A 13,411-nucleotide genomic window follows, 5' to 3' on the forward strand; every position below is an offset into this window, starting at 1 on the left:
TGAGTTGGTGGTGCCGCCTCGTCATGTCTTCTGCTCACTTTTCCATCGTGCCTTCCATCGGCCTTGCTCTTTCCGTATTTTAGGTCTTTACATAACTGGAGTCTTAACCTTTTGTGTAATAATATTGCAAATACTTTCCCCTGGTTTGCTTCTGACTTTCCTTTTGCCACATTAAAGTGTTTCCCCCAATTTGTAGAGTCGAATGTGTCAATCTCTCTAATGGTGCTGTGGTTTCGAGCCGCTGTGGGGAGGCTTTCCTGCTCCAGCGTGAAGGACCTCGCCCGTCTTCCTCTGCGTCTGCTCGGGTTTCCGTCTTACGCTTGTATTTGGGATTTGTGCAAGTCCCTGGCACACGCACGGAGTCCACCTGGTGCTTTTCGAATAGCTGCTCACGCCCTCTGTTGCAGGATGTCCTTTCCCAGTGTCCCACCTCTCGTGTGTGAGCACCACCGTTTCGAGCCGGAGGTCTGATACAGCTGCTCTCCTTCGCTTGGTTTCCTAGGTTTCTTCTTCTTGTTTGCTTCTCCATACGAACTTTTCAGTCGCAGTGGGTTTTCACTGGGATGGTCACACCTACCAGTCAACCTGGGGGGGGGGTGGTGTCTCGATGGCACCGCGTGTCCCCGCCTGGAGGGCCCACACCTGCGGCCAAGCTGTCCTCCTGCGGGTCGGCGCGTTTCTTGTTAAATTTACGCCTCGGGCGTAACTTTAGACTCTCTATCACTCTCTCTTCCAGGGGGCGGCTGTTTGAATGTACGAAAGCCATTTATTTCTGGGGGTTAATTTTGTGTGTGCCACCTGACTCCATTTTCTTATTGCCCTATTCGTGTTTCCGCAGAAGCTACTGGGTTTTCCAGGCATGCAAGCCTGTGCCCTCCGCAGCCTTCCCCGGCAGTGTTTGTTCCCTCATGTGTGACCTTGCCTGATGTCCTCGCCTTGTCCCGGACTTGGTGATTCTAGCTCCTGCCCGCCCAGGACAGGACCCCAGCGTGGCGGGCACAGGGTGTGAGCCCTGAGGGCTGGATGGGGGTGCAGCTGTGTTCCTGGCTCCCGAGGGTCTGGACGAGGCTCACTGGGAAGGACAGGATTGGGGGGTGTTGGTCACTGCAGTCAGGGACAAGAACTGAAGGCCCCTGATGGTGGTGCTGTGTCTTCTTCCCGGAGGACGGAACAGACCTCCCCTCTGCATCTGGGAAGGGCCGTGTGTCTCCAGTGGGGCTGCACCCACTCGCTCACAGCCTGGCCTGACCCCAGCCCAGGGCACTGACACTGCCTGGGAGGGACGGTCAGGTGCAGGGGGCCTGTGGGGAGGGCTGGAGCAGGGCAGATACCGATGCAGCCTCTCGGCTGAGGTGATCTGGGGACAGACTTCTTGAGGGGGCCGTGGTACATGATGGGGGGGACGGAGACGAGGGGCCTCGGGGGTCCGTGTGTTCCTGGGACAGAGAAGGTGCCGGCCAGGCGGGTGAGGGCCAGGCCCGAGGAGGGCTGGCTGCGTCCTCTATTTGAGGCAGAACTCCCCCCCCCGCCCCCCCGCCGCCCCAACAAGGCCAGGAGAGAACCTAGGCTTTTCTTAGAGTTTTCGTCAGTATTTAATTATAATATAATAGAACAGGGTGAGGGGCTCTGAGGTGTGTGTGGAACCTAAGACAGCCCCTGACGCCTGGGTACCACTGCCCCCCTGCCGTGACAGTGGGCCCGGGGGGTGCCGGGCGGAGGCCCCCATAAATAGCACCATGCGTGGGCACCGAGGGGAGGGCGACTCCCCAGCTGGGGCCCGTTCCCCTTGTTGCCCCCCTGCCCCCAGGCTGCTTGGTGGGCTGGGCTGTGCATGAGGGTGGCCCGCAGACGGCCTGCCCTTCCCCACACCAGGAGCTCTTTTCCAGGCCTGGAGGGGCACGAGGTCCCGGACCCCATGCGTGTGCCCCTCCACCCGTGTGCTGCATCTCTTGGCCGTGGGGGCACTTCACCGGCACAGTCCCCAACCAGGGACCCTGTGCGCCCATGTCCTGGAGCTCCCCTGGGAGGCATTGGTGGGTCAGGGAGAGCCACAGCGCCAGACCATCCCCCGCAGGGAGGCGTGTGTGGAGGTGCAGAGCAGCAGATCTGGGGAGCGATGGGCCGGCTCAGGCCCCGAGTCCCCTCCCCACCGCCACACGGTCACACGGGACGGGGACACCTCCTACCCCCGGGTCACGTGAGCGGCGAGAGGAGAGCCAAGCTGGCAGTCCCCACAGCCTCCCCCCGGCACGCTCCTCCTGGGAAGGGTCCGCCCGGGCTCCTGGCGGAGGCTCTGAAGGACACAGGCCAGCCGAGGAAGCCGGTCAGAGGGGCCAAGGGCAGGGTCCGTCCTCGGGCCTCAGAGGCAGGGGCCCCGGGGAGCCCGGCCTGCTGGGGAAGACGATCGTGGCATACTCGGTCTGTTCGGGGGCGCAGGGGGCGGGGGGCTCGGGCGTCTTCTCTCGCCACTGAAAATCCAGCTCTCCGTAGTCCACGGTGAACACGGGTGCCGCAGAGGGGCCCTCCTTCTGCAGGGAGAGGGCTGGCGTCGGCGGTCCCGCGGCAGACACGCGGGCGCGCACCGGCGCACGTGCAGACGCCAAGCCGGAGCGAAGCCAGGCAGGGCCCGCGCTCCGTGACCCTTCCTGGGGCCCGGGGTCCCCGCGCTCAGACTCCCTGGCGGGTTCCCAGCCCCGCTGAGCCCTGCAGCGGCCCCGGCCCTCCCCCAGCACGGTGCGGGCTCTGGTGCCAGGGCGCCAAGGGAAGGGAACTCACCAGAGGCTCGTCCTTGCTCCCGCAGGCACAGGCACCTGTGAAGAAGCATCCGGAGTGAGCCCAGGAGACCCGGCGGTCCTCGGGGTGGGGGTTGTGGCAGGGGTCCCCGCCCCCGGGGGCTTGGGAGGGCACCACGCCTTCCACCCGAGGTGGCCGAGTGTCCTCCCCCCCCCCACCCCCCTCCCGGCCGTCTGGCTGACCCCGCCCCCCACGTGGTGACCCCGAGTCCCTGCTTGTCAACCAAAAGTCCGACGGACCGCGGGTTGTCCAGGCTGGCGACCCCCTAGGACCCCCGGCTTGGGTCCTGCCGCGGGCGCCTACTGTCTCGGGCTGCAAACCCTGGCCGAGAGAGGAGCCCACCAGACCCACCCACCATCCCCGGGTTGGTGCAGCACACGGTGGCGGGGGGCGGGTGGGGGTGGCGGTGGGTGGTCACAGTGAATCAGTGTAGCAAGTCTCTCTCCAACTGATGCCACACAGCACTGCCACGTGTCCGCCAGTGGCCAGCACACAGAGCACATAGCACATTCTCGAAAATATTAGGAGGAAAATCGTTGGAGAAGTGAACTCCCACTGGAGACTGGCTGAGGTTGAGTACTGCTGCCCCGGGGAGACTGGCTGCCCTCCCAGACCCCAGCCGCCCTCCCTGACCCCAGCCGCTCTCCCTGACTCCATCTGCCCTCCCTGACCCCAGCGGTCCTCCCTGACCCCACTGTCCTCCCTGACACCAGCCGCCCTCCCTCCTGACCTCAGCCGTCCTCTCTGACCCCAGCCTCCTTCCCTGACCCCAGCCATCCTCCCTGACCCCTGCCGCCCTCTTTCCTGACCCCAGCTTCCTTCCCTGACCCCAGCTGCCCTCCCTGACCTCAGCCTCCCTCCCTGACCCCAGGTGCCCTCCCTGACCCCAGCTGTCCTCCCTGACCTCGGCTGCCCTCCCTCCTGACCCCAGCCTCCCCCCCTGACCCCAGCCTCCCCCCCTGACCCCAGCTGCCCTCCCTGACCCCTGCTGCCCTCCCTAACCCCAGCCGCCTTCCCTGACCTCAGCTGCCCTCCCTGACCTGCTCAGCGGGGAGATCTTGGAAGTCTTGTCCAGGACCCTGTGGAACCTCCTATTCTCTGGCCACATGTCCCCCCGGGTGCCTGTCCCAGGAGACCATGACCTGGAGCCTGGGGAAGAGCTGACTCCTGGCTGGGTCCCCTCTCAGTGGCTCCAGGAGAATCAACTTCGGCACCTCCCTCCAGCCCCAGGGACATGTACCCATCGTCAGAGTGACCAGTCGTCCTCGTGACACCGGGAGGCCAGGGTAGGTGCACCTGGTGGGGAGCTGGGGGCCTCATAGCACCCTGGTGGTTGTGGTCAATAGCAGAGCCCAGCGGCTGTTAGAATGACTTTCACTGTGCCCTGTGGGCTGAGGTGTGGCCTGAGGTTTGGGGGTGGCCTTGGTGCAGAGTAGGTGGCTCAGCTTGTTGGGGGGCTTCTCCTCACTTTGGCAGCTGCCTACCCCCCCATCCCTCCTTAAAACAGGTGTTAGGGAGAGGGGGCCCCGGAACTTGGGAGGCCTGCTCCAGGCCCAGCCCCTCCTTGAGGGGTCCTCGCAGCGAGGGCGCTGGGGGGAGGCGGGGGGGGGGGAGGGGGAGGGTTAGGATCCCTGACGGGCGAGGCTGTGGGTTGTGCCTTGAGCTCTGTCTGCGGGGAACGGCAGTAGGGTTTGGCACGATGTTACCTCGAGTGGCCCTGGGGAAGGCCGCAGCCAGCACCCAGGTCAGCAGCAGCAACAGCAGGACACCCACCAGCACGCTTGTGATGCCCACGACCAGCCCCTGGCCCTGGCCTGTGAGTCTGGGTGGGGGGCTGGGACTCTCTGTGGGGGGCTCCAGGACTCTCTCTGGAGGGGCAGAAGGACAGAGACTCACTAAGGGGAGCCAGAGAGGGGGCACGGGGGGGGGACCCAGGGAGGCAGGACCCAGGGAGGGGACATGGGGGGGACCCAGGGAGGGGACTCAGGAAGGGGGGACCCAGGGAGGGGGGACCCAGAGAGGGGGGACCCAGAGAGAGTACACGGGGAGAGTACCCAGGGAGGGTACCCAGGGAGGGGGGGACCCAGGGAGGGGACATGGGGGGGACATGGGGGGACCCAGGGAGGGGACCCAGAGAGGGGGGACCCAGAGAAGGTACACGGGGAGGGTACCCAGGGAGGGTACCCAGGGAGGGGGGACCCAGGGAGGGGACATGGGGGGGACATGGGGGGACCCAGGGAGGGGACCCAGAGAGGGTACACGGGGAAGGTACCCAGGGAGGGGACCCAGGGAGGGGGGACCCAGGGAGGGGGACCCCGAGAGGGTACACAGGGGGACCCAGGGAGGAGATATGGGAGGGACACTGGGAGGGACCCAGGGAGGGGACTCAGGAAAGGGGGACCCAGGGAGGGGGGGCCCAGGGAGGGGGCCCAGGGAGGGGACCCAAAGAGGGGGGACCCAGAGAGGGTACACGGGGGCATACCCAGGGAGGGGGGACCCAGGGAGGAGACATGGGGGGGACAGCGGGGGGACCCAGGGAAGGGACTCAGGAAGGGGGAACCCAGGGAGGAGACCCAGGGAGGGGGGACCCAGGGAGGGAGGACCCAGGGAGGGGACCCAGGGAGGGGGGACCCAGGGAGGGGAACCAGGGAGGGGGGATCCAGGGAGGGAGGACCCAGGGAGGGGACCCAGGGAGGGGGGACCCAGGGAGGGGACCCAGAGAGGGGGGACCCAGGGAGGGGACCCAGCATCCTCCCCTGCCCTCTCCGAGTCCCGAGGGGCGTGGCTTCTAGCTCTGCACCGACCAGCCTCTTCCAGGCGGCACCTCCGTTGAGCTTCCAAGCTTTCCCTACCCTGACAAGTGCCACCTGCCGCCCCCGCTGAGGCCCTGCCTTCCCTTAAGGGGCAGTGGGTGTGGGGGTGCTTCAGTCACCCCGTGTGTCGGAAGTGCAGCCTGGGGGGTCCCTGCCGCGCCCCCTGCCCCGGCCGCCGGGCCGTGCACCTTTCACAGTGAGCTCCGCTCGTGGGCTCTCGTAGATCTGCGTGTTGGGGGGCAGGTAGATGGCCCCGCAGAGGTAGATGCCGCTGTCGTTGAGCTGGGCGGCGAGGATGGTCGTGTGGAAGTCCTGCCCGCTGGGCAGCCGCGTGACGCGGAAGCGCCTGTCCTTGCCGGGCTCGGTGTGGTTCTCCTGGAAGGCGGCCAGCTTGTCCGTCTGGTTGCGGGGACTCACGCGGTACCAGTTGAGCACGAAGCTCTCGGGTACGTCGGGCAGGTGGCAGACGAAGGTGGCGTTCTCCCCCTCGACCACCGTGAGCTGGGCCGGGGAGAAGGTGAGGGGGCTCCAGGGCCTGTAGGGGGAGTCTGAGGCGTGGGGAGAGGACCGGCTTGTGAGGAAGGAGGCACGCGGGCAGCCCGCCCGGACCCTCCTGCTCTCCCGGCCTTCGCACACCCCAGCCCGCACCGGAGCCCCCTCTGCGGAGCCCCTGGCGGCTTCTCCCGGCCCTCTCTAGAGGCCGTGGCGCTCTCCCCGGGCAGCTCTGTGGTGGGACTTTTGTCCTTTGAGCCCACCGAGACCCGAGGCCCCAGGTCCCCCCGTTTCTCCCTGGACCGTGGTGGTTAGTCCGTTACCCCTCCCTTGCTGACTCCGGGTTGCTAGTGTCCGGGGGCCTGACCCCCCCACGTTTCTGGCTCCACCGTCCTGGGCCTCTGGCTCATCGGGGGCCTGGCCGGGTCCCGTGTATACTGAGGGTGGAGGGGTGGGTGTCCGAGAGGCTGGGAGGGGCCGGTGGGGGCCTCCCACGGAAAGCCCAGCCCCCAGGAGGCTCGGGGTCCAGCCTTTGGCCCGTCTCAGGACAAGCTCAGAGCTGGGTGGGGTCAGCGTGGGTCCCTCCGTGTCTTCCACCACGACCCTGGGGACGGGAGCTCGGAGGCCAGCTGGGCCGTTGCCCCCTGATATGGACAGAAATGGGGGCCCCTGACAGTCCTGGGCCCTGGCCCGCTCTCCACAAAACGAGGCCTCGCAAGAACACCCGATGGCCAGGGCTCTGGCCCAGCGACGCCGCCACGCCGGGCACGCCCAGGCCCGCGCGCACACATGCACTCGTGCTTCCATACGTCCACAAGCGCCCGCGTGAGTGTACACGCCCTCGCATGCTCACCGCGGCAGGGGAGAAGCCCCTCCATGGAGGCCCAGGCATCTCGCCAGCAGCACCCATACGGGGTCAAGGCGACACGGGGACGGGTCACAGGCTCCCAGGGTTCCAGAGAGTCACGGCCAAACCCACACGTGCTGGGCCCCCCCTTCACTGTGGTCGGCTCACACGGGGAGGCTGCACCACGACCTGAGTTACACACGGGGAAACCAAGGCTTGGAGGGAGGAGGCGGCTGGCCACAGGCTGCTAAGCCGAGACCCAGCTCCGGCCCTGCCGCCCCCTGCCGCGGCCCCCTGCCCCTGCAGCCCTCCCGGCCCCTCCCGGCCCCTGCTGCGCTGCTCCCCTGGGAGCATCCAGACGTGAGACGTGGCCCAGTGGGGTCGTTTCCTGGCCCTCCCAGCACGTCCCCCACCCCTCTACTCCCCAAATGCTCGGGGACCGGGGACTTCAGTCCTGAGGTGAGGCCGTGTGGCTGCCCCTCTGAGCTTTTCTTGCCTGGCGAGGCCTCCGCTCCGGCAACAGCGTGTGCCGGGCGAGGTTCCTCACACACGGGGCCACAGCCCTTCAGCTGGAGTCCCTCTGCCTCTGGGGACAGGGTGCCTGAGGCTGGTCACGGTGTCCTGCTGGCCGAGTGACCGTGGCCCCAGGGAAGAAGGGGCCGGTGCCAGGGCCCGGCGAGCCCCGTCGGGGCGCGAGTAACAAGAGCTCTTCCTGTACGTCCCCACTGGGCCCCTCACGTGGGGCGAGATCACAGAGGTGGCGGGAGCAGGGTGGGCCCTGACACGCCCGCAGCACCCTTGTGCGTCGCTGGCCCTGCTCGGGGGAGCACGCGGGGCGCCCCCCACCCCCCTTTACACTGGGAGCCCGGAAGCTTAGAGAGGCTGGCCCAACCAGTCTGGACCTTCTACTTCTTGCCTCCCTGGTGTCTCCTTTGGCCACTGATGGAGGGACAGGGCTGTCACGTGGCCATGAGGGTGGGCACCCCCTGGGTGTCAGGGCCAGGAGGCCACCCAGCCTGGGGTCCCCTGGCCCCCGTGGGGGGGGGGTGGCTGTCCGTGCATCTCTGCGGCCCCGCAGAAGGCCCATCCCCCTGGCCAGGAGGAGGCCAGAAGGCCTGGAGGGGGCCAGGCCAGGACTGGGGGGGGTGGCTGATGCAGGCGGGAGGCCCACTGCCTTGTGGAGCCGGCCATCTGTTCACGGACCCCAGCCCGGCTTTCCCGGGGGTGACACAGCACCAGGGGCGCCCACAGTAAGCCTGTCTCCTATTTTAACCATGCGTCCCAGGCGCACACGACCAGCACGGGACAGCAGGACCGCTGACCCTGGCGGCACCGACAGCCGTTTTTACGCATCTGTCCGAGAAGCGCGCGTCCACTCACGGAACTCGTCGAGGGAGGAACAGTGCCAGCAGGGCGAAGTCTGGCACCGAGGCCGTGTGATCCGTGGGGCCCGCCCAGCCCCGTGCCTCCGGGCTCCCTCTGGTCCACGTGGTGCGTGGACTGCCCACTCCCGCAAGCCCCCCACCCCCCACAAGGGCCCCTCGAGGACTCTGGTTCAGACCCTCACTGCCCCGCGTCTGGCATGAATTTGCAACCATTTGGGTCACTTCTCTGTTCGTCGGCTCCTTGTGGGCCTCCCAGGGAGTCTGAACTTGGTGTGGAGGGGACTCTGGGCTGTCCGGAGCCCCATCCACCCTGGCCCAGCCTCTCTGCCTAGGCGTCTACACGGCAGCCTCCCGGTCCTGCCCAGGTCCCACTTCCTCTGGGCGCCATACGGCCTCACCGCTTCTCCTCAGACTCCTTCCCGGGACACACTCCCACGGCCGGGCCCGTTCCCTTCCCACCCGCCCGTGTCCTCACAGCACGCTTAGGGGCAGGGGCCGGATACAGCGGCAGCTTACGCCTGGCCAGAGACAGGTCGAGGGGGTAGTGTTCCTGTGGGGAAGGCGGAGGGGGCAGGCCCGTCGCAGGCTCCAGAGCAGCTCTGACCAGGGAGCACCCACCTCCCTCAAGTGACAGGGTGTGTGACCGTCGAGGGCGCTGGTTGTTTGGCCGGGGTGCAGGGCCGTAGGGGGGATCCCAGCCGGGTGCTCAGGGGCCTCTCCGGATGGAGAAAGATGGGCTCCCTGGAATAGGAGCCTGGGAGCACCAGGGGGGAGTGGGCCAGAGGGAGCACGGGGCTGAGACCTCATGGGGGAGATAGAGGGCTAGGTGGGCCCTCGGCTCTCTGCTCTCCGGGAGCAGGGGCGACGGCCAGATGGAGCCTGGGAGTCAGCCCAAACTCCTTCCCAGAGAAGGGTCGATAGTGGAACTCACTTTTGAGGACAGAGGATGGGAGTCCACTTTGTCCCTACGGTACCAACATCTGCGAGTCTTATATTGTTTGGGCTTAAACACTGAAATGTGGTCTATTTATGTTTGATAATGAGATGTTTGGGGAGTGGGCTCAGGAGAGAACAGTGTGCCCGCCTGGCAGGGTGGGACCCCGAGACCTCACGGTGGGGCCCAGTGTCGCAGGACAGGCTGTGTGTCAGGCTCCCACAGAGAGCGGCGTGGCCCACGGGCCACACGTTTCACCCCCAGCTGGCGCTGGATTTAGGCAAACCCTGTCTGTGGAGTCAGGAGGGTCACGCAATGGGCTGTCGGGGCTCCAGCCACCCCCACGGGTCTCTTACTCATCAGGACGGAAACAGGGTGCCTTGGCCTCCTTGCCGTGGGGTCCCCGAAGGGCCCCAGCACGCCTGTGATCACCCACAAACAGGTGTCAGACACACCCGGGGGTGCGTGCCTGCGCCCCTGGCTTGGACCCTTTCTGCCGTCAGCAAAAGTGAGAACAAACACATGGGGCCTCGTCCAAGTAAAAAGCGTCTGCACAGCAAAGAAAACCATCAACACAGTGGAAAGGCCACCTACGGGATGGGAGAAAGTGTTTGCAAATCACACATCTGATAATATCCAAAAGACGTAAAAACTCATGTAAATCGCTAGCAAAACGCCCAAACAATCCAATTAAAAATGGGCAGAGGACCTGAACAGACACTTTTCCAAAGAAGACACACAGAGGGCCACAGACACACGGAAAGATAGTCCACATCTCTCATCGTCAGGGAGATACAAATCCAAACCACGGTGAGACGCCTCCCCCCACACCGGTCAGAGTGGCTGACGTTAACGACCCAAGAAACAGGTGCCGGCGAGGACGTGGAGAAAGGGCAGCCTCGTGCGCTGCTGGTGGGATTGCAAACTGGGGCAGCCGCTCTGGAGAACAGCGTGGAGGCTCCTCAAGAAACCAACAACAGAACTACCCTACGACCCGGCAATTCCTCTGCTTATACTTATCCGCAGAGAACAGAAAGACTAATTTGAAAAGATATGCGCAGCTCTGTGTTTACAGCAGCATTGTACCAACAGCCAAAGTATGGAAGCAGCCGACAGACGATGGATAAGGCAGGGGTGCTGTGAGACAACGAAATGTTGCTCAGCGATTAAAAAAAAAAAAAAAAAAAAAAAGAACGAAACCCCGCCATTTGTGACCACATGGACGGAGCCGGAGAGCATCGCGCTAAGTGAAGTAAGTCGGTCGGAGAAAGACAAACACCGTAGGATCTCATTTCCACGTGGAATCTAAGAACAAAAAGCAAAATAAAACACGACCCGAGCTCACGGACGTAGGGGACAGATTGGTGGCTACCGAGATGGGGAGGGAGGTGCTGGCAAGTTGGGGGGGGGGTGTCAAAGCGCATAAACTTGCAGCTACGAAATGCGAGAGTCACGGCGCGGGGATGCGCAGCACGGTGACGGGGACGACAGTCAGTGGAAGCGCTACGGAGTGGACTGAAAGTTCTCACTACAGGAGACGCGTTTTGTGACTGTGTGTGGTGACAGATGTTGGTGGCCTTACCGGGGTCGTCGTTTTACAGTATATACACATCGCGAATCATTTCATTGTGCACCTGAAATTACTACGTTGTGGTCAGTCGTACCTCAGTAAAAATATTCCTAATTCTGTATTCCCGATCCTAAGGCTTTCCATATCCAAAATAAAATTGAGATTTGATTTAAAAAAACAAACACCACACGCACACACAGAGAAGGGCAGGGCTGGCGGTGGCAGAGAGAGCTGGGGCCCCCAGTTGGAAGGAGCCGAAGACAGAGACATCTGAGTGAAGCAGGGGGTCCTCGGCTGGGCTCCCATCAGGGCCGGATAACCCAGCCTGGGGCGCCCTGGGGTGCGGGAGCATCCGGGCTGTGGGTCAAGGCTACCGTCCCGGGAGGAAGCCTCTGGAGTGTTAGCAGAGAAGTCTGACATCTCGGAAAGCGCTGTGGGCTGAGCTGTGACCCCTGGTGCATGTGTTGAAGGCCTCATCCTCAGCACTGCAGAACGTGACCTTATTTGGAAATAGGGTCATTGTACGTGTAATTAATTAAGATAAGCTGGAGCTTGTGGGTCCCTCATCCGACATGACTGGTGTCCTTGTAAGAAGGGGGAAATTTGGACGCAAACATACGAGAGCTCCGTGTGAAGCTGGAGCGGGGATGGGGTGATGTACCCACAAGCTAAGAAACCCCAAGGACTGCCAGCAAACGGCAGAAGCCGGGGGAGCCTGGAACGGATGCCCCCTCGGCTTCGGAGGGGGCCAGCCCGGCCCACACCTACTCTCGGACCCGCAGCCCCCAGGGGTCGGTATTTCGTTATGGCTCACCCGGCAAATTAACACGGAAGCAAATGTGCCAGGGTTGCGAGCTGGCCACTCTGGGGAGGGGGTCCGCTGCCTGCTTTTGTGACTTTGCTGTAGGTTTCAGGCATTTCTCAAAATTATAAAGCAGAAAAGATACATAAGCGAGATCTGGCTTCAAAGGACATTATCACGGGTTGTGCCGGACAGTTTTCATTAACGATCTGATTCCATTCTCAGCATAAGGCAGGCATCCCTGTCCCCAGCGGCAGGTGCCTTGTCAGCGATGCTGAACTCAAGCCTGCCTGTTTCAAAGCCTGTACGTACCCTTACCATTGTTGTTCGCTAGCATAGGGCTCGGCCAACTCTTGGGTTTGGGATATTTCATAAAATGCAAAACAAAAAACGTGTACATGAGGATCTGTGGGGGACACCCATGGAAACGACCAAAATAATAAATACAGAGAATAAATCAGGAAGGGAAGGAGATGACGTGGAACCAGATGTCCCACAGCCAGCAGTGCCGGAGGCCGATGGAAGAGCCGGAGGACCACCCGGCCTGTGATGTCGGCAGCGTGAGCGCTCAGTGCTGAGGTGGGGAAACGGAGGCACACCCAGCCACGTTCTTATCTTCCCCTGCTTTGGGAAGGGGTCCTGGTGGGTAGCCGGCCACCAGGGCTGAGTCATGGCCTGACTATGCTCGGATGACATCCGCCCCTCGGCCCCTGTTCCCCGGGCTCCCACGCAAGGACCCCCATGGGGCACCTTTTGGCCACAGGCCCTTGGACAACCGACCTCTGTTCTGAATTCCCTCCCTTGAACCTGAGGGCCAGGCCAGCCTGAGGAGGAAATGCAGGGTGGTTGCTGCCTGGAGGCCCTGGAGGGGCATCAACACTCCGGGACGGGCAGCCCCAGGGTCGGGGCGGGGGGGGGGGGGGGGGGGGGGGGCGGGGGGAGGGACGCTCAGGGGCTGTCACACCTCTGAGCCCAGCGAGGTCCAGAGAAAAGACTCTGGGCCCCTCCCAGGGATCCACCTTCCCTGGAGGACAAGGGCAGCCGGGCCCCTCTCCCCGACCAGCAGACTCTGACCGGGGGCCCCCAGGGCCTGCCCGACAGACACCCGCCGAGAGGGGGCTAGGGGCCAGGGCCTCCTTGCCAGATCCTGCCGCAGATGCCCCCCCCAGCCGTGCCCACCCCTGCACACCCAAGAGTCTTGTCTAGAGGCCCCAGGCCCCGTGGCAGGTGGGCTGGAGAGGTGAGAAGTCTTCACCTGAATGGCCGCACCTCGGGTATAATTAGAGAAGTGTCTCTGGGCCGTCCAGCCTGGAGCCTTGCAGAGACAGTCCTCCCCCTGGGAGGCTGGTCCCATCCCCAGGAGAACATTAGCATCTGGGCTGAGGACCCATCATCCTTCAGAGAGCGTCCGGCCCGTCCCACGGGACTCTGAGGAGGAGCTGGGAGGTTCCTGCCTGCTTATCGGCGAGGATTGGATTGGACACCAGGTGAGGTGGGCAGGCAGGAAACTGGAGCCCAGAGAGGCCCCTTCCCCTGCCCAAAGCCACACAGCGCCCTGCCAGGGGCAGAGCTGGGCCTCCGGGCCCTGGCCCCCCACCCCCCCAGCCCCCTCCCCACCTGCCAGGGAGCATGGGTGGGAAGTCTTCCCCCTGACCACGTACCTAAGAGCCATCCTGGCCACCAGCCCAGCTGCAGCACGGCCCAGACAAGAGGCCAGGGCGCCCGTGGGGTCCCCATGCCTGGAGCGGCAGCCGCTGCCTCCGTAATCTCTTCCT

General features: G+C 64.2%; 1 protein-coding gene across 1 annotated transcript; it reads right to left on the minus strand.

Annotated features, from left to right (window-relative positions):
- Positions 1-1,588: 1,588 nt before the first annotated feature.
- PDCD1 (programmed cell death 1) lies at positions 1,589-13,411 on the minus strand. Its single transcript, XM_042953555.1, has 5 exons — positions 13,298-13,411; positions 5,795-6,154; positions 4,500-4,661; positions 2,776-2,810; positions 1,589-2,528 (listed from the first exon to the last, which is right to left on the minus strand). The coding sequence occupies exons 1-5, from the start codon at positions 13,371-13,373 to the stop codon at positions 2,325-2,327; spliced, it is 837 nt and encodes a 278-aa protein (XP_042809489.1). The 5' UTR covers positions 13,374-13,411; the 3' UTR covers positions 1,589-2,324.

Source organism: Panthera leo, chromosome C1, assembly GCF_018350215.1.
Source record: "Panthera leo isolate Ple1 chromosome C1, P.leo_Ple1_pat1.1, whole genome shotgun sequence".
NCBI lineage: Eukaryota > Metazoa > Chordata > Mammalia > Carnivora > Felidae > Panthera > Panthera leo.